Here is a 24955-nt window from a genome sequence, read left to right on the forward strand (position 1 = left end):
TGTGTAAAACTGCATTCCACCTCAAAGATGACGGTCCCAGTTCACATGCTCGACCAATAATGTCTTTGATTTCTAAAATGCCCAGCCATCTATCAGGAAGCAGGAAGAAACATGGTGACAAATAAATGAGCAAGTGCAACACTAAGTAAGAAGCAGCCTACAGTGTAATAAAGCACAGATAACGGCAGGACAAACTTATTTCTCTACCTTCCGCAGAATCCTTTCCCAAATTAACTGAGAGTCTGCATGAGTTCTTCTTTTCAAGGCAAAAGAGATCTTAGCTTAGAAAACAAACACAGATTTCTCCAGTGCTTAGAGAGTTAAGTTAGTTATGTTTCTTTTTGTAGCTTCCCAGGAGGAAAAAACAAAACAAAACAAAAAATGAAAGCAAGCACAGTATCTATTGGGAGCGTGTAAATCTCTTTCGTCCTCGCCTTTTTTCTCTGCCCACCCTCAGTTTGCAGCCCCTTACGTTCTCTGCACCCTGCCTACCTGCCTGGCTCCGCTCGCTCTGTGCAGCCTCCCGTCGCCTCCCTCCTGATTGGGCAGTGGCCCCCCAATCGGCTGCGCCGCTGGGCCGGTGGGACTGCATATGTAAAGCCCTACTTCATATTAATAAGCTCCAATCGGGGCTTTAAGTCCTTGATTAGGAGAGTGTGAGAGCTTTGGTCCCAACTGGCTGTGCCTATAGGCTTGTCACTAGGAGAACATTTGTGTTAATTGCACTGTGCTCTGTCAAGGAAACTTTGATTTATAGCTGGGGTGCACAAATAATGGTTGCCGGTCGCACATGGATTCGGTAGAACTTTGCCTTCCTGAATCTTTTTCCCTGCACTACGAGGAAGAGTAGGTACCTTTTTTTTTTTTTTTTTCTTTCCTTTTTAAACTCGGCGTGGGGGTGCGTGTGCGGGGGTGGACAGAATGTATATCTTTGCACACTGATTCAGGTACTGCCCTTGGTATTTTGTGTGCACGAGTGCTTGTTTGTGTCTGTCTTGTGCCTTTTGTGCTGAGGGTGATCTCCTAATTCAGTAAGTCGAGAATTGTTCTCCGACTACAATGTTACCTTTGAGGCAAAGCTCAGTGACTGTCAGTAAAACAGCTGTGTGACAGTCACTTCTTATTCAGGTGCTAAGAATAGGCACTTGGCACAAATGCTTAGTGAACTGTTAAAATGCATCTTTTACTAGGACCCATTTTCCCAAGGAAAGATGTTTTAAAATACAATATTCAGAATGATTTATACTATTGAGTGCCTCTTATGTATTTGCAGTTTGACAGATATTTTCAGCTCCCTGTCATTTCTTACTGTGCAGAGTTAGAGGCAAAATTGCACATTTACTAATTCTCCTTCAGAGAACAATTTAAAAACTAGCCCCGTGCAATTCAGGGCTAGAATAATGTTATTTGCATGGTTAGCATTAAGTCAGCTCTTAACTGACAAATCAGTCCATTAAGTAACATGAGATTTTCACACATTATAAATATTTAAGGGGGGAAAAAACTAAAAAGGAAGCAGTACTGGCTTTTAAAATTTCCCCTTAAATAGACAATGCTGAAATTGTGAGTTTGTTTCATGTATCGCATCCAGGAAATATAGAAAAGTACTTTGCTTCTTACATGCAGTTTAATTCATATTTATGAACATCTTTATGCACAGGGAAATACATATTTAGATTACTAAAGGTGGGGGAAGGGAGTGGGGGCTTGAAGAAGTAAATTAGGCATTCTTGTGTAAATGAGTAGGTCATAAACTTAATTTCAGCCCACAGTTAAGATAAAATACCAGTATATCACGGGAGCTGTCACTGGTTCATCTCTCTTTCTGTTGAGTCAGTTATATTGCTTTGCTTTCACATTACAGTAATACCAACTGTTATAATTCTGAAAAGGGTGATCTTGGCAAACATTCTTTCTATAGACTGTGGAAAAAAATATAAAACTCTAGAAGATGGCAGTGCATTGTAGGTAGATGTCCACTAGCTGTCCTTAATGACTGCATTTTGCATTGCTTTGTAATCAAGGAAGAGATGAAAAGTGACTTGCAATCTCAGTGGCTGTGTGTGTGTGTGTGTGGGGGTATACATGTACTCTCTCTCTCTCTCTCTCTCTCTTTCACACACACACACACACACACACACACACACACTCGCATCCATACTTACATAGGATATTAGCCAAGAGATGGACTTAAGAGGAGCTGAAAGACTGTAGGTTATGCTGGCATCAGTTTGAAACACTCAAGGGAAGAAACAATCTTAAAATGTGTGGAACATAAAGTAAAAAGAATAAATAAAGGTAGGACTGCCCACTCAAATGTAGTTTGAGGGTTAGTGCACCTGAGGCTGAGGAACTGGGAGAGTTTAAAATGTCCTCAGATCAGAAAAAATGCATTATCCAAGCTCACCCAGATTCTGAACTTTCTCCCATAAATAAATAAACAAAACAAACTTTTAAAATCCCCCAAAGGCTTCTTTTTAAAGTAGTTTCCTTGAATTTAACTTCTTACAGCTAATTTGAATAATTAGTTTAGATAAGCCTCTTAAAGTAGATACATCTAAATGAAATCAGGGCACATGTCCTTTTGGCTTTGGCACAAGATTCAAACTAGCTTTCTCTTTGGCTCAATTAAAAGTCATCTTTAAAAAAATTCAGATTTATTGTCTGGCTGCAGTTTTGATGGTTATGTGGTTCACTGGACAGACAGAAAGATCTAATGCTAAGCAACGCATCTGCCTCTCTGTCTCAATTAATAAACCACAGACTTTATACATGCTATTAATATTCATAGTAATTGTACTGGGTTAAACCCCATCACGTGTGTGTATACACAGAAATGAAACCAGAGTTATGCGGTTTCAGTGGAAAATACGGAGAATTTCTGCTTAGGAGGCTGTTTAAAAGATTGGTACAATTAATTGACCAACATTAGTAAAGTGTAAAATGTTAACCTTAACTATGTATTTATTATTATTATTATTATTATTATTATTATTTTAGGAATTGTGCCAGCTCATTAAAGAACATAATACTTGAAATCTTGTTTCACATTTAGTAGCAGTAATAGCTGAGAGCATAAATAGATGAAAATAATATATCTGCTCATTTTGACATATGTGTCAGTCTAATCATTCTAAATGAGTGTGCTCATCACATGAATCCCTTTCAACCTCTGATTAAAATGTAACATTGACTACAGGATTATAGAGCAGACTTAATTTTACTGACTGTTTTAACAGTTGTCACAGCTGTTGGGAGAAGGAAAGGCAATTGAAACACTTCAAAACAGGCAAGACAAGGAGAGAACAGTTTAGGAAATTTCAGCCTGAACATTGAAATTCAGGTATTGAAAATTAAACAGATTTGTGTTTTGAGATTCCTGTTCGGCACTATGCAAGTGTTGTTTTGCATGGTCCACTTTTTCCTTTCCAGGATTTTGAGTTCTTACATGCCTCATCTCTCCTTATTAAAAGCTAAACTAAAATTGAAATGCATCTCTCCAAAAGTAATACTATAATGTCAAACTACGTGGGATAAAAATAGGCAGGAAAGAAAAATATATGTAGTTTGACAACAACTAAAGCCTAAATCAGAGTGGATGCTATTTCTTTTTGTTTGTTTTTTTAAGGAAAGATAGAAGTGATATCATTTGAGAACTATGAACTGATACTTTAAGTTTCTTTTTCTAAGAAGGAATACTTAAACTCCAGACTTGGAGCTCATATTACTTGTCTTCCTGTTTCTTCTCAATAAATCTTTTAAAAACACCTGCAATCTTAAAGGTAGGTTTTCAGATGATTTCTTTGTAAATTTCTGGAAGTGACAACCAGCTGCCCTTAGGGACAAGTATTCCTGAGCTGTGGAGTCTCATAACCTTGCCCATCACATCACTAAAGTGAACCGATTCATTCTATTTTTCTAAAAATTAAATAACAGTTGTACACATCCCAGACTACATAGTTAAGATAACTAGACAGCATATGTTGCGTAATTAAGATTTTTCTCCTTGAAGTAAGCAGAAAAAAGTGTCCTAAGTTAATGGCATAAATGTTGAATGGGGGTAGTGAGCCAATGAGGGGCACCCCATGTTTCATGAGCTCTTTGTGTCAGTATATTTGTGTGTTACCCTGTGCACGTTTGGCGATAAGTTTTAAAAATCCTATTTTTGCAGGAAGGGCTGGAAAACAGCTTTCCTTTTCCTGGGCAGAGGCAAGGGTGATGGTGTTGGCTGGTTCTTCTTATAGTGATGGTTTCTCATCTTAATGTGTTTATGGCACTGCTCCTTTATTTACTGAGCCTAGTGTGTTGCAGCAGTAATTAACCCATGTTATTAGGAAAGCCCTTGTGGACATCCATTAATTCTCTTGCATGGATGATCATTTTTTTTCAGTGTTTTTTCCCCCAATAAGGTATCATTGTTCTTTTTTTAATTCTATATTGACAGCTTCTGATATATTTCTTTGATTTAATCTGACCTATAATATATATTAGCTCCTTTATGAAGAATGGTAATTGTAATTCAGCTTTTAAAAATGCTAATAGAAGCAGGAGAAAAGATTTTTTTTTTGTTGTTGTTGTTGCTATTCTTTTCAAAGTGAAAAAGAAAAGAAAGAAATTAAGGCTTTAAAATAAAATAATGCAGGAAATCAGCTTTAACTCCCAAATTTCCAGATTTTAGGATTTATAATACTTAGTGTCTTTGAGGTATTTTGTCACATTTTTTTTTTTTTTTTACTTAATAACACTTTAGGCATTTTTGTAAAATATTGAGCCAGCAGAAAAACTACTAGTGCTTCCTGTGCTGAGAAAAGATAAGGACCATCTCATTAGCTGGGGCATACTTTTGCAATTAATTTTAGATACATGGTGCTATTTATCAAATAGGGCAGGTAACTTCTCTATGATTCTATTTAACAATACTTTCAGAACACCTCAGTCCTGCAATAAGTACAGACAAAGAAAAGACCATTCCTTGTGAAGGTAGGCATAATGCCCAATCTCAAGTGTGTATCACTTGTGAAAAATTCCTCAACATTTGTGTTAGCATATTGACTAAACAAAAAAATGTCTGTTTGACTGGTAAAGTGCTGTTAAGTACTGAAGATTTTGCTTATACTGTTTCTTAAAATAAATTAAAAATCTGTGCATCTGGTCAATACTTTGTCATACCAGTACCAATTAATAGCAATGATTCCTATTAAACCAATTAATATCAAATAAACTTTAAAAATTTGCCTATCAAGCATTTAGAAATACGAGGAGAGCATATGAAGTATCTCAGTGGAAGTTTAAAGTCATTGCACCGGCTAAGCTTTGCTGTGAATTTGCTTCATAGAAAATTCATGGAAGAAACAATACAATGTTGATCTGTTATAAGTGCATATGAGCTCCGGCCCTAGCCAGCTCTCTGGAGAAAATGTGTGATTACACTGGCCCAGTTTGTTTAGTTTTTATCTCTTTTACATCCACTGGCCTTGTATTAAATTGTCATTGTCCTGAAGCACATGAGATAGAAATGAATTGCAGTTCTCCACATTCTCTGACAGTGAAATATTTAGCTTCTCTTTCTCCAATCATACTTATGTGTATATTTGATAGTATAGGAATGACACCAAGTATGACTGCCGCTTGACATTCTTCTTATTACATTTTGTATATTTTGCCTTTGATGATTATTCTCATAGCCATGTGTATATGGATATGCACAATCTATACAGGTACAAATGAATAAATACACATGTGATACTTTAAAATCCAAAGCAGTTGATAGATACACACATACACGTGTGTGTGTGTGTGTGTGTAGTATGCATGTGAAATATGCAAAGATATGAAAAAAGATATATATCTAGAATGTAAGTATGCTGTTAAAGAGTGTTCATGTACATTTCAATGGTAAAATGGATCTCAGATATTTTTCTAATTAGTTATTTGCCAGGCATGATTTTAACCTGGGATTAATATTTCAGATATTTACTAGGTCTGATTTTGAGCTTGATAGATTTAGCTACCATGTAATAGACAGGTAACAGGTAAACTGATAAGTGAATTTGTTTCCATTTAAAAAAATAATTATTGTCAGTCATATATTAAATATCTAGTAATCATAAATAATCTATAAAATAAGAAATAAACTACTGATATTAAATGTGTAGTTTAATGGTTTGGGCCCTTATCCAAGAAACAATTTTGAATTAGTCCTTCGCTACTTTCTTCTCTTGTATAGTTGGAACTGACAAATATACCTTAATGTGAAACATGATAGCTTTCAAATAAATGCAATATGAATTTTTTATTTGCACTACATAAATGTGTGCCTTGCTTTTTTTCCTGCTAAAAGCAAATATATATAATTAATATCAGTTTTTCTATAAACTACATCTTAGATTTCAAAATTATTTAATTATATTCTAAGATTCTAAGAGGTAAATTTAGGTCTGTGATTTTACTTAGTAAATCTGAATGGATGTTGAAAGAAAACATTTATCTAAAGGTTATTTCTATTCTGATTCTTGTTCTAATTCCTATTCTTGTTTTAATTTCTAAAAAGATATTTTCTACCGTTAATAGTTTGTAGGACACTTGAACAAAATTTCATGTTATTGTGGTTAAAAAAAAAAAAAAAAGAATTCTAACTGCTTTTTATGCCAATGCTTCAGTTCTAAGTTAGCTCCTTTATTTTCTCAGGGCTTTAAGCAACAGCCTTTTGCCCTTTTAAGAATTTACTTGGCAGTTTTTTCTTGTTCCAAGTTCATTTTGGAGTTAGGCTTAGGAAACCTCTGATAATAAAAATAATTTCCATTCATATTTTAGCAAATCCATCTCTCCTGTCTACTTTTTCTTTCCAGAATTGCCAAATGTTTCTTTCTTTGGGCAATATTTGTCAGTATTTTCCAAATGTATTTTTTAAATCAGTTATCCAAAACCATTACATTGAGAAGTTTTAATTTTTTTGTGTGTGTGTCATATATATGTGTGTGTACATACCTACACACACAAACACCTCCATTAACTTTGATATATATTTTAAAAGGTCTGGAGGAAACGTACTTCTTTATATTTTGATTTCTTCAAATGTTACACCATCTTTGATTTATGACAATGCATGTGTGTTTGAAAGATAACTCATTAAGTTAAAACAGTAATGGAGAAAGTACAATTTTAAAGAAATTGCCTTCTCACTGGTCAATTAAAGTCCATTTGAGATGCTAGCATAGATCTACATGTGCATTTGAATATAGATATTTGACATGTAATACTAACCTTCAGAAACACAACCTATGGCTATAAGGAATTCTTTCACAAAATATAATGATTGAAAACACTAGTTTTTAGCATTTAAAACTTACTAAATAGTTATTAAGATGTTAAACACATGAGGAGCCCAACTAAAGAATAAATTGCATGGTAAAAAGAACTTAAAAGCACATTTACACTTTAATTATAAAAGACAGTCTTTGTCCTGTACATACCTCTGTGCCTTTTCATATCACTGTGAGTGAAACAAAATTACATATACACTTTTCATCATTTTGATTGGAAGTACACACTATGTGTAATATGCTTTGGCAGCACTTACCTAGCCAAAGAAAACAAATTAATAATGGGCATACTGAGGGCTGTCAGGCATATCACAGACGTGTCGATTTAACTTTGCTTCATCATACACCGTCTCTGCAAACAGTTGTTTAAGATGATACTAAATAAAAGGGAAGCTACCAATAAATTCTCATATCCTATCAGAGATTGATAGCTAGAGTAAGTGTAATGAAAACCAGCTTGCTTACTTACTTTTTTAAAACTCTGAAGTACAGGAATCCAGATGGCTTAGATAATAATGAGGTTTTTTAAAAGCATCTAACTTAAGTTCATTCAAATCCTTCTGCTACCTTAAAAGTAAAATTGCATGATAATAATAATAATAATAAATTGAAAATGATGAACTTCAGTTGATCCTATGTGTGAAGTAAATAGAGACTTAAGTGGAGAATCAGAAGATGTAGGCAATCTACTTTTTAGAGGGCACATTTCTTTCTGTTGCAATTTGCATTCATTTTCTAGGGAAAAAAATCTTGTGCTTTCTTTTGTCTGGCTTATTCCTTATGCAAAAACTGAAATTTTAAAAAAAGTAAATTGAGGACATATGCACAGAAAATAGGCAGAAGCACACTAAATTATCCCCCCCCCCATGATTAGAATATCTTTGTACATGGTAATTCCTTTTTCTTTTGCTCTAGGAAGATTTTGCTAATGTTTAATGGCTTGAGAATTTGAACAAGTTGTTAAATGATGTATTTACTTTCCTTTTAATACTAACAATGTGAGTTAAAATGTTTTAAAAGGTATACTTTTTCAGACAGTTAATAGGTAACAATATGTTTAGAATATCCACTGGTATTGAGTCGAATCTGACTCATAGCAATGCTTTAGCACAGAATAGAACTGCCCCACAGAGTTTCCAAAGCTGTAAATCTTTACAGAAGCAGACTGCCTCATCTTTTTCCCATCGAGGGTGTGGTGGGTTCAAACCACCGGCCTTTTGGTTAGCAACCAAATGTTTTAAACACTATGCAACTAAGGTTCCTTTGAAAAGAATAGCAAAAACATATTAAGCATATATCTAAAATTATACTTAAAATTAGTAAAAACACCAAGTAATATGAAAAATTATAGAGACTGAGGCAATTATTGAAGGGAAAAAATTCAAATGTGAGGTGGTCCAATTCATTGTCCTTTGCCATCCATAATTCAAAACTGTAGTACATTTACTTCTCCAAAAATGTAAGATGATCATGGTACATTGTATTCATTCTTCCACAACTGAAGAAATACTTTGTTAATGTTTTATTCACAGCTTTGAACTATTAAAATAGATCCAATCCTGTGAGGAGCCGTAGTATATCTTTATCCAAAGATTCATGAGCAAAGAAAGGAAAAGTTATGTGGTTGATGAGAACCATGTCCTTTTCCTATAAGAAAGGACTGGATACAGTTTGTTTGGGATGCTAAGAAATGACAGAAGCATCACTGTTATCCATACTTGAATGACACCTGCCTCATCAGTCATGGAACCATAGTGTCACAGACGGAAAAGCAACCATCAGCTGAATTGTTCTGCACTACACACTTCGCTAATTCCTCTTATTGTTCTTCTGTACATCTAGGGGAAGGCTCATTCTGTTCTTGGAGTCTAGACAGAAGCAGGAATTGGGCTCAGGTGGTAGCATGTGGCCGCCTTTTTCTGTTCTCTCCTAGCCATTTAGCAAAGGGAGTTGAGGAACAAATGGACAATTTGTGCACAGAAGCTGAAGCAGAGATTCACTCTCAGGGACTGGAATTTATAATTATTCAGTTCAAGTCAATTTCAGATTTCTCTTATGTTTGAGAGTCATTGTTGTCTTTCATGCTCCAAAGTGCTATCCACCTATGATTCGGGCCATCTCTCCTTTTGTATGAGCCATGAACTAATTTAAGCACTTTTTTAATAGATGGAAACAGGGCAGATCATCTACATGTTAGTCTGGATGATGATTTGGTTAAGTCTGAAGAGTAATAATAATAATAATAATAATAAGAGGTTAAAAACTCAAATTGTATTTTTTTTTATTTCTTTATTTCTTTATAGTGAACAAAACTTTATTGTCTAGAGCATTTATGAGGGTTTTAATGATTGGAAACTCTATCCTGAGAATGTGGTCACCATGTGTGACAGCCTTGCTTTCTATCTTGTCTTCAGTTTATTGGGTAAGTTCGGTGACATCCTCTATTGTCTTTGCTTACATTATAGAACCTGTTTGCCTCCAATTTTAGATAATCTGAAATATTTGGGGTGAGGGGGGAAATGCCTGTTCAATTCTTTAAAGCAAACAAAACTTTTCTGAATACCTGCCCCCCCTTGCTCAATCCCAGCAATATCTTTTTTTTTTTTTTACTTTAATTTCCATTTAATTTCATCTGTTTTGCTAAAAGATCATTTCCTTTGGTAAAAGGTAAGTGCATATTATTCATACATATTTGCATACATACACAGTACATTTTATTTTCCCGTGAATTCCAAAGAGATTGGCCTCAACTTTTCGTATTTGTTTTTCTTTTGTCTCTGTTTGTTGTATATTCTAGTTGAGTGCTTTTATAGTGTTTTCTTGATTGTTGTCAGTTTGGTATACTCACTGCTGACATTTTTGTTAAGTTAATGTCACAGCAGAAAAAACTAATGGCAAACTGGAATCTGGCTACAGTGCATGGAAGATACAACTTATGTTTGATTGTGTGTAAATACAGTTAGTTAGTTGGGGGTTTATCAGATAGCTTGGCAGAAAGAGAGAGGAGCAGAACAAACTGTTTTCAGTAACTGTGCTGTTCATACACCTGATAAGATTGAGAGAGCTTTTCGAAATGCTGATAGGCTTTGAATAAGGAAAGAATAATCACTCCTACTGGCACCAGCTTATCAGGAATGAAGTAAAATGCCAACACTTTTACATTAGCAAAAGTAAATGTTTTAGACACTCCGTGGCTTTTTTCATTCAAGTTAAATAGTAGGGTGCTTTTGAGTGTGCAGTAATGAATAGAAGGATTTATTACCTTGACTAAATTACAGGTGAATATGTTGATAAAGGAACCTTCAGCATCAACAGCAGCTTCTTTGATAAGCAAATGCATCTATGCCATGCATTCTCTGGAGAAATTAAGTATTCCTTTTTCTACTCCAATTCTATTAAACATCATTTCTGATGTTAGAAAATGCCGTTATGTCTTACGCCAGTCGGCTCTCCTTGTTTTCCAGCAGATAGGTGATAGGCATTTGAAACTTAAGCTTATCAAACTTGTACAATGCTGGCATGCTGTTGTTCAGTAAGTTAGGGCATCTGTTAAGTTCTGTCACTTGGGCTGAACCAGCAAACTCCTATACAGAATTTTTTTTTTTATTTTCCCCCTTCAGGAGTGGAATGAGATTAATCAGAAATTTAAGATACTTTAATGAGAAGATAAATGCACTTGTCCAAATAATAGTCCATTTTCAAGCACCTTCTCTTAAGAAACGAGATATTGGTTTTGCTCTTCAATAGAAGCCATTAACTTTCCCACTTCTACCATTTTCTTTTCTTTGTAATTTGACACCTACAAATAATTTGGCGTATTCAGATTTGATAAATGATAGTGCAAGAGCAGATTGATTTTGGATTACTATTGATTACTCTCAATGAGATCACTGTGACACACTCGAATCAATAGTATTCGATTAAGCCAGGCACCACCGTTCTATACATTCAGCAGCGGTGGGGAATTCAGGAACAGAATGTTCACAAGCTGATAAATTGACAAAACGTTCAGCTTTAAATAGCCCTTTGTTCAGCACTAGTTCCTTAAAATATATTTCATTGGAAAGTTCGTTTTTGCAACTCTGGGCCTTTCTGTGGAAGAAAGGTCATCAGTTTAAGGTTTATTAAATTTTAACTAAAAACAACCGGGCCCCATTTAGGTGTAAAATAATTTAAGCCCTTACTTCAGGCAACCTTCATGCTTTTGAGCTGTTGCTGAAAGGTTTCATTCTTTTATGAAGATGTCAATTGTAAACATAAAAATGCATCACTGGGAATGTAATGGTTTAAGATTCAAACTGAAATAAAAATTCCTGCCTGAGGAAAGCACTATAATCAAAATAAGGTGGTTTTAATTTCCTTCAGAAGTGGGCATGCTTAGGAGCAGTGCTGGAAGGCAGCAGCAGGTAGAGCGCCTCGTTCAAGTGCGCTGCTTCTTTTCTTTTTTTTATCCCTCTTTTTATCTGAGAGTATTCATCATGTCGCCAATGCTACATGCAAAACACTAACTATCATTTGATCTGAGAGCTGTGACTATTGCTGATATATGGAAATCTTAGTGTCCTGTGCAAACTTACAGAGTCACTGGGGGCGAGTGGGGGGAGGGGAGATGACAAACATCCATGTTTTAAGTCCTTTTTTAGTCCAAGGGTAATATTTTCCATTACATCCCATTTTTATGCAGTTTTGGCCCTTGGAAGGAAGTGCTAGCTCTTCCATCATCAAATTGCTTCTCCAAAAGGTGAGCATTATAGTGACCACTTCATTGAATATGTAAATGTTCTTACATGCAAAACATGATCTCCAGGGTGATATTGACAACTAAGGCCTGTGTACCACAAACTTTATCAGGCTCAAGTCTTAAAACAGACTTAGCTAAATAAAATTTTCTCATGTTGATACTGATTTTTTTTTTAAAAAAAGAAGAAAGGTGGCTTTCTGTAGGAAATTGAAGAGAAAAATCAAGTTTGGAATCATGAAATTCTCTGTAAAACACAAAGCTTTTTGCATGAAAGTAAAGTAGTAATAGGATTCTAATGATATTAGATTGAACCATATAAAATTGCTGTTTTTATAGGTTAAAAAATGGTCAAATACTGACAATTTCTCATATGGTTCAACATTATAATTGAATTTATTTCTGTACCATTCATATCCTATAAACTAATTGGAATAGACAACTATTTGTTTTATGATGGATTGTATCAGAGTATATGTGAGACACTTACCACTATGGAAGTATATTGTAATATCTTTTTTTGGCAGCATCTTAAAGAAATTTATTTAACACTATTAGGGAGTTGCCAAAGGAGCCCTGGTGGTTCAGTAGTTAAGCACTTAGCTGCTAACCAAAAGGTTGGCAGTTTGAACCTACCAGCTGCTCTGCGAGAGAAGGATGAGTCAGTCTGCTTCTGTAAAGATTTACAGTCCTGAAAATGCTATGGGGCACTTTTACTCTGTCCTACAAGGTCACTATAAGTCAGAATCGACTCGATGGCCAAGGATTGCCAAGTATAGAGTATTATCCACACCAAAAAGGCATGCATTTATCTCGCTTCTCTCCCATTGTAGCTAACCTTCCTCCAACAAACCACGTAAATCTTCCACCTGCTGAGGAAGACCATCCTACGAATAAGAGAGTAGAGTTACCGCATCATGTAACAAGTACTATATCCCCGCCAAAAAAAAAGAAAGAGCATATAACCAAGGGTAAAGAGTTGAAAGCAAATTGAGAAGATGTCACTACGTCGAATATTTCGTCCTCACTTACGTTCTTTTACATTCCAGAGTTAAGAGAATCTTAATATGCTACTTAGTGCTTTTCATGCTTTCCCCCAGAGAAGTATTAAAACTGTGCTCCATTGAATCTGTGCACCACTGTGGATTAGGCAGATGTGGAACTCCCCGAGTTGGCAGGGGAGACTGTGATGCTTTATTGGCTATTGCAGTTAGGAAAGGTGCTTTAGGAGATGTAATAAAATGATCCCAGAGCCACCATTTGACCCCCCAGATGTACGTCTCAGAGAGAAGCTGTGCTGTGCTGGCCAATAGAACTTTCTGTGCCCACCTGCAGGCAGAAGCTGTCTCCTAGATGGGAAAGAAATTGGCTCTGTCTGGAGGCAGGAGGCAGGGGCTCCATAGCCACTGCTGGAAATGTCGGCACAAAGTGCATCTTTACTTAGGGGCACGTCAGGACTGGGTAAGTTGGCCTTGCTCTGGGTAAGCATACGGCACCTTACATCTTGTTTCAGATAGAAAGGAGGGTGGGCATCATTTACTGGAACTTGATTGAGTGAATACCTCTGACTGGTCCCACTGTCAGTGCTGGAGTTTCCCCTTAGTAGTGCATTTCCCCCCTGTCTGTGGCACTGAATTTGATTTATCGCTAGTACTAAGATCAAAAAAGAAATCATTCCTTTTGATGTTTGCTATTAGGCACATGCAGTGCCAGTGCTGGGGGGAGGGGGGCAGCAGTCTTAGCGTACAAGTCACTGTCCTGGTCACACTGTGGCCAATGATGGCAGATTTGTTTTTCCCCCTTTTGGTCTCTTGTTCGTTTTGGATGTAAAATTGTATGAATACAGAGGTTAATTATAGGGTATTTTAAATTAATAATTATGTTTGTTTTAAGTACACATTCTTTTGGAAAGGATACAAAGCAGTGGTTAGCATGAACATCTTATTAGAACAGTTTTGAAATACTGTATTTGCATCAGTTTTACCAAAAGCCATAAAAAGCTAAGAAATAGAAATATTCCAGTAGTTCATTCTTTATTTTAAAAAAGTGCAAGTGGTTGCATTTATTGTTGGGTGGGCACCTTGGGACATTGTAACACTGTTTGCCAATGAGAGGAGAGGTTTTATGGGGTCTACTTCCCTGGGTTCTGGCTCCCATCAGGCTTTGTTTCCAGCTCTGTACAGTAGCTTTTGTCCGGCTTCTCAGTTAGTGGGATTTCTCCAAGCAGCATGAGCCCCAGCCCATCAGCAGGCTGCTAGTCAGCAGCAGGTGTGAACAACATAAAACAGGATTAACACTGAACCAAAGTGTGTACTAAAAACAGAACCCCTGCCTTGTTTTTAAAAGGACGGCAGAACTGAAAGATAGAAGCCGCTCTGGTCCTGTACATTCCTTGTTTACTAAGCAGTATTCAGTGGGCTATGTAAATGGTTCTGTTTAGGTGCAGAGAAAGCAAGCCAGCTATCATGTACACACACACACACACTCTCTCTCTCTCTTTAATGTAAACTTAAAATTTATGTAGAAAATTCTTCTTAGACTTTCAGAAAGGAAAAAAACAAAACAAAAATTGCCTGGGTAAATCTTGAACCTGGGTTACAGGTTAATATTTCAGAGATACTGTCTCTAATTTACAAATTACAAGTTGTTAGTCAATCAGTTTGCTGTCATTTCCTACCTTGAAAAAAATATTGTTGTTGTTTTATTTTAGGATATTTTTGTGTTGAATTGTGTGACTTAATTTATATTTTCACTTAGGTAGATAAACAACAAATAAGTAATTTCATTAGAGATTATACAGCAACTATATATATATACATATATATGTAATATATTATCAGCACCACCTATGTATGAATTAGATATTATTCAACAAATATATCCCTATCTCTATCTACCTATCTATCTTTTATTAGCACTGCCTACATATGAATATGAAAGCTGGGAGGAAAATCATAGTAAATATAAAGAATTGCATGATTTAGCAAATTGGGTCCTACATTGAGCTTATAGCATTTGAGTCACTATGTCTCTCTTTAGTTTAAGAAACAAAGGTGTCATTAAAAACATATTTCTCTTTCTAACTTATAGTAATTGTAGTGTACACTATGTATTCAATTAAAAATTAGGTATCTGTGTTTTCTTTGCCTGTTTTGAACTGACTCATATTTTAACCTTCAGGCCACATGTAGAAATGGATCTGAAAGGAGGAAATAGCAATTCAATCAGTTTGCAAAATTGCATTATACAGACATTAACTAGTTCTTTCAACACATGCAATGTCATTTTTTTAGGAAAATCCTGTTATGTCATTACATTAATTCTAAAGTTCCAAAAATATGTTCAAATACACACATTTAAATAAGGTATACCTGTTTGAGAATATTGTATACACTTTGTTAAAATTATTTTGACATATTTTGACATACTTCAAATACCAAAATTTTACCAAAAATTTTGACATATTTCAAATACCAAAATTTTAATTATCATTGTCTTTGAGCAGCATCTTGATACATATATTATCTTTCTACTTTTTGTATCATGGCCTAAATTTCACTCAGTAACTCACTTCTTCACTTTGCTTACACTTACTTTGAAAAAGGAAAAAAAGGGAGGGAATTTTCTTTACAAAGACATTGCTACTAATTTTATTTTAGAAGTTATATTGTATGCCAATTTCATTGTGGCAGTCTTAACACACATGCAAGACATCAAGTACATCTAAATCATTATGAACTATAAAGTTAAAGATAAGAATTATATTTTAATTCTAACCTTACATCTTAAAAAAATTATTACCAGTAGTTTTATAATGTGTTTCTTTCTAATATGTATGCATCCCTTTCAGTTTAGTTTTTTTAAGTACCCTCAGATCAGGCAATCTACTTTGGTAGAGATACTGCCTAGGAAACGCAAGGAGGGGTCGCTATGAGTCGGAGCTGACTCCGAGGCAGTAAGTTTGGTTTTGGTTTTGGTTGTTTTGTTCATGGGAGCTCTTTTGGTGTACTGTCTTAAGACATTTCACTGCTAACCAGAAGTCTGGAGGTTCAAATCCACCAGCCACTCCTCAGAAGGAAGGTTGGGAAATCTACTTCCGTAGTGATACCACCTCAGAAACCCACGGAGGGGTTGCTATGAGTTGGATCCACCTCCACGGCACTGATTTTGGTTTTTTTGGTTACTGATGTTCATTAATTAGGTTGCTGGTGAATTGTATAATGATAGTTCATGAAATCAGGTTTAGGAGATAATCAGTTTAAAATTGATTTTTGAAGTGTTTTTTTTTTTTAAAAAAATTATCTAGTGTCCAATTGATTGCTTATATTATTTTCTCATATTACATTAAAAATCATATACATTCATTAAAAGTCATCAGTTTATTGCATGAAACTGCATTGTTTTGACCACTCATTCAGAAATATTTGATTGGGGGCAGGCACAGTCCTAGGCACTGAAATCCTGAAACAAATTAGAAAACATACAGAACGAATTACGAGTACGTAGAAAACTATTCAAAATGAGACCTTTTTATACCTGAATCTCCCATGTAAGTTTGAGTTCATCTTCAGAAAATAATTTCAGGAATGTAGCAAGTGATATTTTTAAATAAAACTTAAGAAAATTGAAACTTCTATCTCAATTTTGTGGTTCCAGCTCTGAGAATATATGGGAAGTTAGCCTTATGAACACACTTAGGAATTGTACATTTCGGTTCTGTCCATTACAAGTATGGTTTGGGGCCTTGGAGGCATCAAGTCTGATCTTTCCTGTGGTCCTTCAGCTCTGCTTTTTTTGTGAAGACTTTGAGGATTTGGTAACCATTAAAACTTAAAATTCTGTAAATTACATGTATATGGTATAATTTTATAAATTGGTAATAAAAGGGGAAAAATTCTTCTGAAGATCATATGAGAAAAGATCTTTCCCAGATCATATGGAAAACAATGGGAATTTATTTGAACTCTGAAGGTACAAGATTTATGTTGTTTGACTTTCAGGAAACAGTTTGAATTAGTATACTGATTTTAATCAAAGAAAATGACCATTGAATGTTTGGTTTTATAAAGGAAACATTTCCTTTAATCTTGAGATAACTTTACAGTTACAGTCTTTGTCCAGCATTCCTGCAAAACTTCCCAATAGAATTCTCAAAAGCCTGGGATATGCCTGAGGACTCAAAAATTGAGTTCAAAATAGTTCTTGGTCTGTTTGCAGCATCTCTTCAATGGATGCAGTTTATTGTAGGTGCTTGATTTATTTATTTATTTTATGAAGATACAGATTGGTTTGCTTCAGATCATTAAAATTATTGTCCTCCTTTTTAGATGTTTATAATGAGATGATTAGTAAAGTTAGGTAATAAGATTTATATTGGCATCAGTTCAGTTTATAGAGGGATTAAAAGCATGGTATCATGGTAACATTGCCAAACAGAATATGCCAGAAATGTCTCGTGGAATTTTTATCAAATGTTTATGCTCAATTAAAGTTTATATTACATGTTACTGAGTGTTAGTCTCAGTATAGCTTGGAATCATGATGCTGCAAGTTTCCAGTTGCAGGTGAATTGTAATGCAATGCATTTTTTTTTTTTTTTTTTTTTTAGTAGTAAGGCTATATAGTTACAGACTTTGGAAGTGAAATGTCACACTTTGGGAAATGACATTAGATACATGAGACAAAGAACTCTCTTAACTTGGGCATAACTGAAGTTGTCTGCAACACCAAGAGGCTATAAAAGTATGGCTTTTCTGTCCTCTACACAATATATGCAAAGGGCCACTTACCTTTATAAGAACACTGCAGACACGAGCTGAGTCTTACTTATCCTTTCATTTCATTCATAAGTGTTTTTGCACAATATTTTTGAAAAAAATATTTTTTTTCATAAGTCATCCTGACTTCTCCAGTGTCACTCCCTTTGAATCTTCTTTTCCTCATGTTTTGAGGTGGGATGTCTAAAAATGGATGCATCCTTCTTCATTCAGAGTCCCAAAATGTATTCCAAAACTTTCATCATATTCTTTAAAAAGAAAAACCTGATAACAAATCCACAGCATAAACCATCGGGGATTGCTGGGGGGAGTGAGGTGTGGGGAGGAAGAGGGCAGCTGGTAATTTATGACTCCTGTAGCAGTGTATGTAAAGGATCTGCCAGTGCCCCACTTCCACCCCACCCCCAAACTACACAGTGATCAGTGTTAGGATGATGATAATGTACCTGGAAGGAAAAGGCAGTCCATGCCGAGGCAGGCAGCATCAGACAGGGCGCCTTGCCATCTGCCCCACCTGCTGCATTCATGTGTCCATCTGGTGACTGCAATAGCTCATTGTAGGCCTCTACTGAGGAACATTCGGGCTGAAAAGCAGGCAGTGTGAATTATTTAGGTAGCTGGTATAAATAAATAGAAGAAAAGAGTAACGTGGGAAGGACCTGAAAGAACCTGGTGCTCCCTTGTCCTGGATGCTTTGGAATGCCCTAACGTATGAAAGCATTCAATTTGCATATAGATTTAGATGTATAGATTGATGTGCAGATTGCAAACCAGTGAGTTTTATCTAGAGTTAGATAGCGCTCAGCCTGTTTTGCACTTAAAATATGGCCAGTTTCAGGTAGGGAATCCTTGGGGATGCTCAACATAAGTGAAACTGATGAAATGTTGTGTTTTAAAGCATTGATTTGGCAGAAATAACACAACTGTGTGTGCTTTCTGAAACATGAAGTTTTTGTGTGCGGACAACACATTTGACTTTTTAGTAAAATATAATTTATATAAATTTCATCTTTTTTTCTACTGGATATAAAAATTTTAGGTTAATTTTATTTATATATGTATATAATTTTATTTGTATATGTCAAAAATATTTCAGTAACTTCTGTGTACAAAGCATGATGTTTTTGAATTCAGCATGCACATTAATAATATTAAACATTACATGAAGTCTTCAAACATAGAAATATGTATATGACTTTTTTTTTTTTTTTTTAATGAACCACACGGGTAGGCACAAAAGTCTTAGGAATGACCTGATTAATGCAAAAGAGCAATACTTAAAGAAATCATAAACTGGAACTGTCAGATAAGTCATTTATCTGAAATAGACTCTTAAATGAAACAAGAAGAGTTTATACAAAATGTTTTTTAAAGACTTTCTGGTATCATTTTGTATCTAATAAGATTGGTTTGCAGAGCTATAATTGTCATTTTTTAAGTCTAGGAAGAAAATTTTATATAAAAATGAATATAAATATTCAATGAAGGTTTAGAACTGTGAATGGAATTGGTCGTATCCAGGCCTTACAAAGTGTTTCGATTTTCACTTCTCAGAATCATTTATAGTGTAATATTTTGGGGGGATGGTGGAGGAACAGGAGCATCACATGTTATGACTTTGTATCCAGTCTGCACATTTTTCCTGTATAGTTTAATCCATCTATATGGATTATAATACATTATATTTAGCTTTTTTAAAAAAAACTGACAAGTCTTTGATAAAGCTATGAGAAAGAATATATGGTTGTTAACATTTTCCTTGGTTCCATGTGTACGGAAAAGCATGTGGTATTTTGTATTCTAGAATAGACTAGATTTTTTAAGTTTACTTCACTCCCACTTGACTGAGTTCAGTACAAAGTAAATTTAATTGATCTACTTTTTTGAGCCAGTGGAACTTTAGCCTGCATTTCAATAAGTAGCATCTGTATCTGGAAACTAATATGTATGAAAATGAATTACATTGCTAATTAAAATTTAAAAAAATCCTCTTGATATTTTTCAAATACATTGATTTTTAGTTTACTCCAAGGAAATTTATTTATATCCAGTCTCTTTCCAAAAAGTATTTGAGATAATTCCTTTGTATCTACATTTTTCACCTCCAAATAAAATGAGATAATTGTCTTTAGTCAACTTGTCCTGTAAAATTTAAGTGCATTGAATAAAATTAAGGTGAATTGAGCAACACTGAGTTCATCTTTACACCCAATCTTTCTTCTTTGACTTTATATTTCTTCCTTTGTCATCTTGGCTCCTTCTTTCCAGCCCCACACTAGACGACAACAAACCCCACTTAGCTTTGAAAATGTACCATTATAAAAATAAAGCAAGGGGGAAGATAAAAAGATTCTATTTACTCAAAATCAGAAACAAGGACCTTTACTTACACTTCTTGAATTATCTTTTCCTGGAAGACAGTCTATTTCTCATCTAGTCACTTGGATACTGTTTGATACTGATTGGATGCATATTCTTGATAGGCAAAGAAGGACAAAGTTGACAGACGTGATTTAATTAGAAGTAACATGCACATGTTAGTGGTAGCAGTTAACTGCAAGAACAGAAGTTGACTGTTTAATTGACAACTTCAGGGAGCATCAATGGAAATTTTGAGGATCTTTAAATGCCCCATGAAATAAAATATTTTAGAAAAAAATTAAAATATGTTTTTATAGAGAAGACTCAGCTTTTTACTTACTGATTTAATTGTTTTTATTGCAGTTAGTTGTAAGACTTGCTGTGCTCATTTTCTCAATTTTGTTTTTATTTAAGCCTTAGAGGCAAGAGTCCTCTTGAATTTTGGTTTACCTCCTTCTGTGTTCTTCTGGGTGTTAGGACTGCTCTGAACTAGTGCAGATGGGGCCAATTTTGTACTCTCTTTGAATAATTCACATGATTTGGTCAAATCATGATCTTATGTCCACTTTGCCAGCAATCTGTAATAACTAAGATCATGATAAAAATGTATTTGTTTTGACAAGAGTCCAGCATGTGTTTATTTCCATAAAATGGTAACAGAAACATAGTAAATGAGCATGAATTAGAACATTATACTTTCTGCAAGCATCATTTTTATCACTTTACAGATTCTTCCTCTTGTAGTCTTTTCATAAGATTAGAAAATTCATAATCTGGACATTAATTTTATTTTTATTTGCTCAACTTTTTAGTTGAAGAGAAGGTGCTATTTAAAAAAAAAAAATGAATATCATCTTGTAAAGAAAACTATGTGCCCAAATATTAGTCAAGAATTTTAAAAAGGAAATTTCATAATTTGTAAATGAAATACCCAGAAGGAAATTAATTAGTATTACTACTTGCTTTCAGGAATGCAGACTTGGTAATTATGTAACCAATTGGAAAGTCTAATGATTTCATTAGAACCAAAAAATAAATAAAATTAATGTTAATAAAAGCCTTTTGTAACACATTAAATATTTCAAAAGTAAATCTCTTTTTAGTGGTTCTTCTTGAAATTTGCCATTGACAGTTTAGTCAAATCAGCTCTATTTATGGAAGGCTAGCTGTGTTACATACTGCTCTCTATTAGCAGTTATGGTGTTATTAATTATAGGGGATAAGTAGCAATAGTAGCATCCATGTTGCTTCTTAATAGCCTCCCATAAAAAACTTCATTACCCCATTTCATACGTAAGAAGAGGAATGTAATAATAAATCACAGGTATTTTTATGTGCTCATAAGTGGGAAGGTAAGGTGACCACTTGGGGTTTTCCCAAAGCAAAGCTAGTAAATAGGATGTTATTTACTTAAGCACTGAAGATAGTTAGCAGGACACGATCATCTTTTGTTTTGGAGTGTCGTATTTGGCCCAGACTTGATGGCAGTTTTCTATATTTTCTTAAAGCATACAGATTAAATGCTGGTTGCATTTGGTGGCAGAGAAGCTAAGATTAAGACAGGAGGCAGATCTGTGATGAGTGCACACAGTCGGAGCAGCATCTGTGCACACAGAAGGATGAAGCACATTTAAGAAAAATCTACCAGAAATCTTGCCGCTACTATTTTCTATCAAGATCTGGAAGAATGTCTGACTATTAATCTCAGTATTACAGTTTGAGGGTCACATTGGGTACAAATTTTAAAAATAGTGCACTTGTGTTTTGGGAAGCAAGATAGTATGGTAGAGACTATGGGTTTGGAAGCCAGGGAAATTTATGTTCTTGCTTAAAGTATAAGCCTAATGAGCTAATAAAAGAGCATACAAATATGCTTGGTGAGAGTGGACATTCAATAAATATTTTATGCTCCCTCCTCCAACTTTGCTCTTAATAATGGGGTTGTTAGTAGCACTAGAAGGAAAGTACAAAGCTGAGATTTCCCTTCTCAAAGCCAAATTAGCTTCTTACCTCAACCGACAAATTCTGAAGTCGAAATGAGTCATAATAAGGATTAGTCAGGGAAGCTTGAATTGAACCTATATTTCTCTTGCATGTGTGCCTCCTTATCAGTCCCCTACTACTTATAATTGCTGGATTCACTTTCTGAAATTAGCAAAGGGGAAAGCAAAGTAAAGGCAGAAACCTAAGCCACTTGCTGGTTTCTTTCCTGTCTAGAATGTTGGAGTAGGAATAGAAGTATAAAAATATAATAGTCAATTGTTATTATTAAAGGAACTGTTGTAGAAATAACACTAGGAGTCATCTACTAAGGGTACTGAAGGAGATAGAGTATGGATTTTAGCAGATTACCCTGCGGTTAAAGATATTTGAGGAGGTTCTCTTGTTCTCCTGCCTTTTAAGCCAGTAAACAATATGGTCTGACTTCTGGAGTTAGGAATCCCTTGCAAATCTTGTGTGAGAGTCCAGCTTATATTTTTAGGATTGTGAGTGAGAGAGTGTGAGTATGAGTGTGTGGGTGAGTGCGTGTGCATGTGTGTGTGCACATGGGATAGTCCTCAATCTATTTCAGGCCAGTTTCCTGAAGGAAGGGCAAAATCAACTGATTGAGCTGATTTCACCCTCCTGGGGTAATATTTTATTTATATGATAAAATGCTTGGAAAATGATTAATTTGTCAGGGGAACATCTTGTCACTATAAATTCACTGAATATGTAATAAAATTGCCATAACACAGATGGGAAAATGAAGATTTTTTAAAACTGAAATAGCTAGAGAGATTCCTTATATTTCCATCAGTTAATTTTCACTCAAATTTCTCCCTTTAAGAAAAACAGCTTTGCAAGACACCAAGCTTGCAGTGAAGTGAGGCATTGGTGCTGGCGAGGTAAGGAAAGGGAGGGAGTATAATAGAAGAAGCAGAGATGGGGTGGTAGATGCTGGTGCCTCATTCTCTCTCCCCGGACCAACGATGACTGATACATCCATTAAATTTCAGCCCAGGCTGATTGACTGAGTGGATTTATATAAATTAAAAAATACAGGTCATATACCTTTTCTGATAGACTGTAAATGAGAAATAGGAATTCCTTTAAACCTCAAAGGAGGAAATCCATAGGTGAGGCTTTCTAGTCAATAAAGCACTGCAGCGGCACTCTTCTTGCTGTGTTTGCACAATAAGTTTTAGTTAATAGACAAATATTATACCAGCTTTTCCCCAACTTTTTTTTAGCAAGAGATAATTTGTAAATGAACTCACATGATGGTAAAGATTTTCCAGGTTTAGTTGCAGTTTGAACTTGTGCTTTCCAGACCTGGAAGAAGCAGAAATCTTCCCTGGCTCCCATTTTTTTTTTTTTTTTTTTAGTGTAACAAGTAGAAATGGCATTAGTTAAGGAACAATGACTTTTATTCACACTCATTCTCTGAGCTCCATGTCCATTTGTCCATTGGAATGAGCCACTTATCATACTTCCAGGTTTTTCCTCTTTCAACATCAAGAGTTATGAAAGGAAAATTCCATTTTTTTTCCTGGCCCTCCTTGACAGGCAGACTGAAGATTGTGGTCATTTGGATTAAAAACATATCCATCACCACCAGCCGGCAGGTTATTATGATGTCTCCTTTGAATATATGAATTTCATACACCCTATGTTGGAAGTCTAAGAATGCCAACTTTTTAGATAAATAATTATCCCATTCGTGATGTACAGCATACTGTTGCCATATTTTTTCCCTTTTACGGCATTCTTGCCCTTATCACCCATAATATAAATCTCTTGCTTTCATATTTAATAAAACAACTAGGGTAACAACCCCTTGTAAGCAGCACAGTCAACCAAACACACACCATCGTTTGGCTATCATTATTTGTTTTTTTGTGACAGATATTTTCGTAGATCTTCTACTTTCAATTTGACAGCATATTTGATACAGTAATGCAGGTAAATAAGTGGATGACCTTACTTATGTGCCGACTGTGACCTCAGCATGCAGCCCTCAGCTTCATGAGGTTCTGTGGATAGAGAGATGGATGAATGAAGAAAGTTCCCAACATCACTCAGTGCTAATATCTGAGCCTACTCATCTGTCAGCTGAATTTTGGAGAGTGGGGAAGATATATATATATATATATATATATATATATATGCCTGGGGGGAGGGTAGCATAGGAGTGACTATTTCTCAAGAGAATTTTTTTTTCCTAAACCTCAGTTCCCTGAATCACAGAATCATCTATGGTTTTCCAGGCTGGGAAGAGAGGTATATTACCCCATCTTTCATACATAAGTTTCTGATGAGATAAACTCCTGATTTTCATGCTACTTTTTTTTTTTTTACTCTAATGATTCCTTTAACTTTATTTCTTGCTATCCAAGTTAGATTTAGTTTCCACATCTGTAAAGTTCATGTGTACATCATTTGCTGTTGTTGCTAGTGAGTCGATTCCAATTCCTGGGGACTTCCTTTGTGCTGAACAGAACTATTGCACAGAGTTTTCAAGGATGTGATCACCAGGCCTGTCTCACAAGGCACCTCTGGGTGGTTTCAAATTGCTAACCTTTGGTTAGCAGTTGAGCACTTAACTACTCACTCTACCCAGGAATTCACTTGCTGTTAGTTTTGTAGTGTTCTAGCAAATAAGCAGACTTAATTATGATGACAAAGTTTACATGGAGACATATGTCCTCCAGAAGAAGGCATGAAATCATATATACAAATATATGTGTACACACACACACACACACACACACACA

The 24955-nt window shown here is 35.1% G+C and overlaps 1 protein-coding gene across 1 annotated transcript in view; it reads left to right on the forward strand.

Moving 5' to 3' along the window:
* The first annotated feature begins 790 nt into the window (after positions 1 to 790).
* Positions 791 to 24955, forward strand: part of ESRRG (estrogen related receptor gamma) — a 275113-nt gene continuing 250948 nt past the window's right edge. The window contains exon 1 of the mRNA XM_007952508.2: positions 791 to 846. Within this exon, the coding sequence (XP_007950699.1) occupies positions 791 to 846 (56 nt within the window). The remainder of the gene's footprint in view (positions 847 to 24955) is intronic.

This window comes from Orycteropus afer, unplaced genomic scaffold (assembly GCF_000298275.1).
Source record: "Orycteropus afer afer isolate SDZICR_OR568_19922 unplaced genomic scaffold, OryAfe1.0 scaffold00013, whole genome shotgun sequence".
Classification (NCBI taxonomy): Eukaryota; Metazoa; Chordata; class Mammalia; order Tubulidentata; family Orycteropodidae; genus Orycteropus; species Orycteropus afer.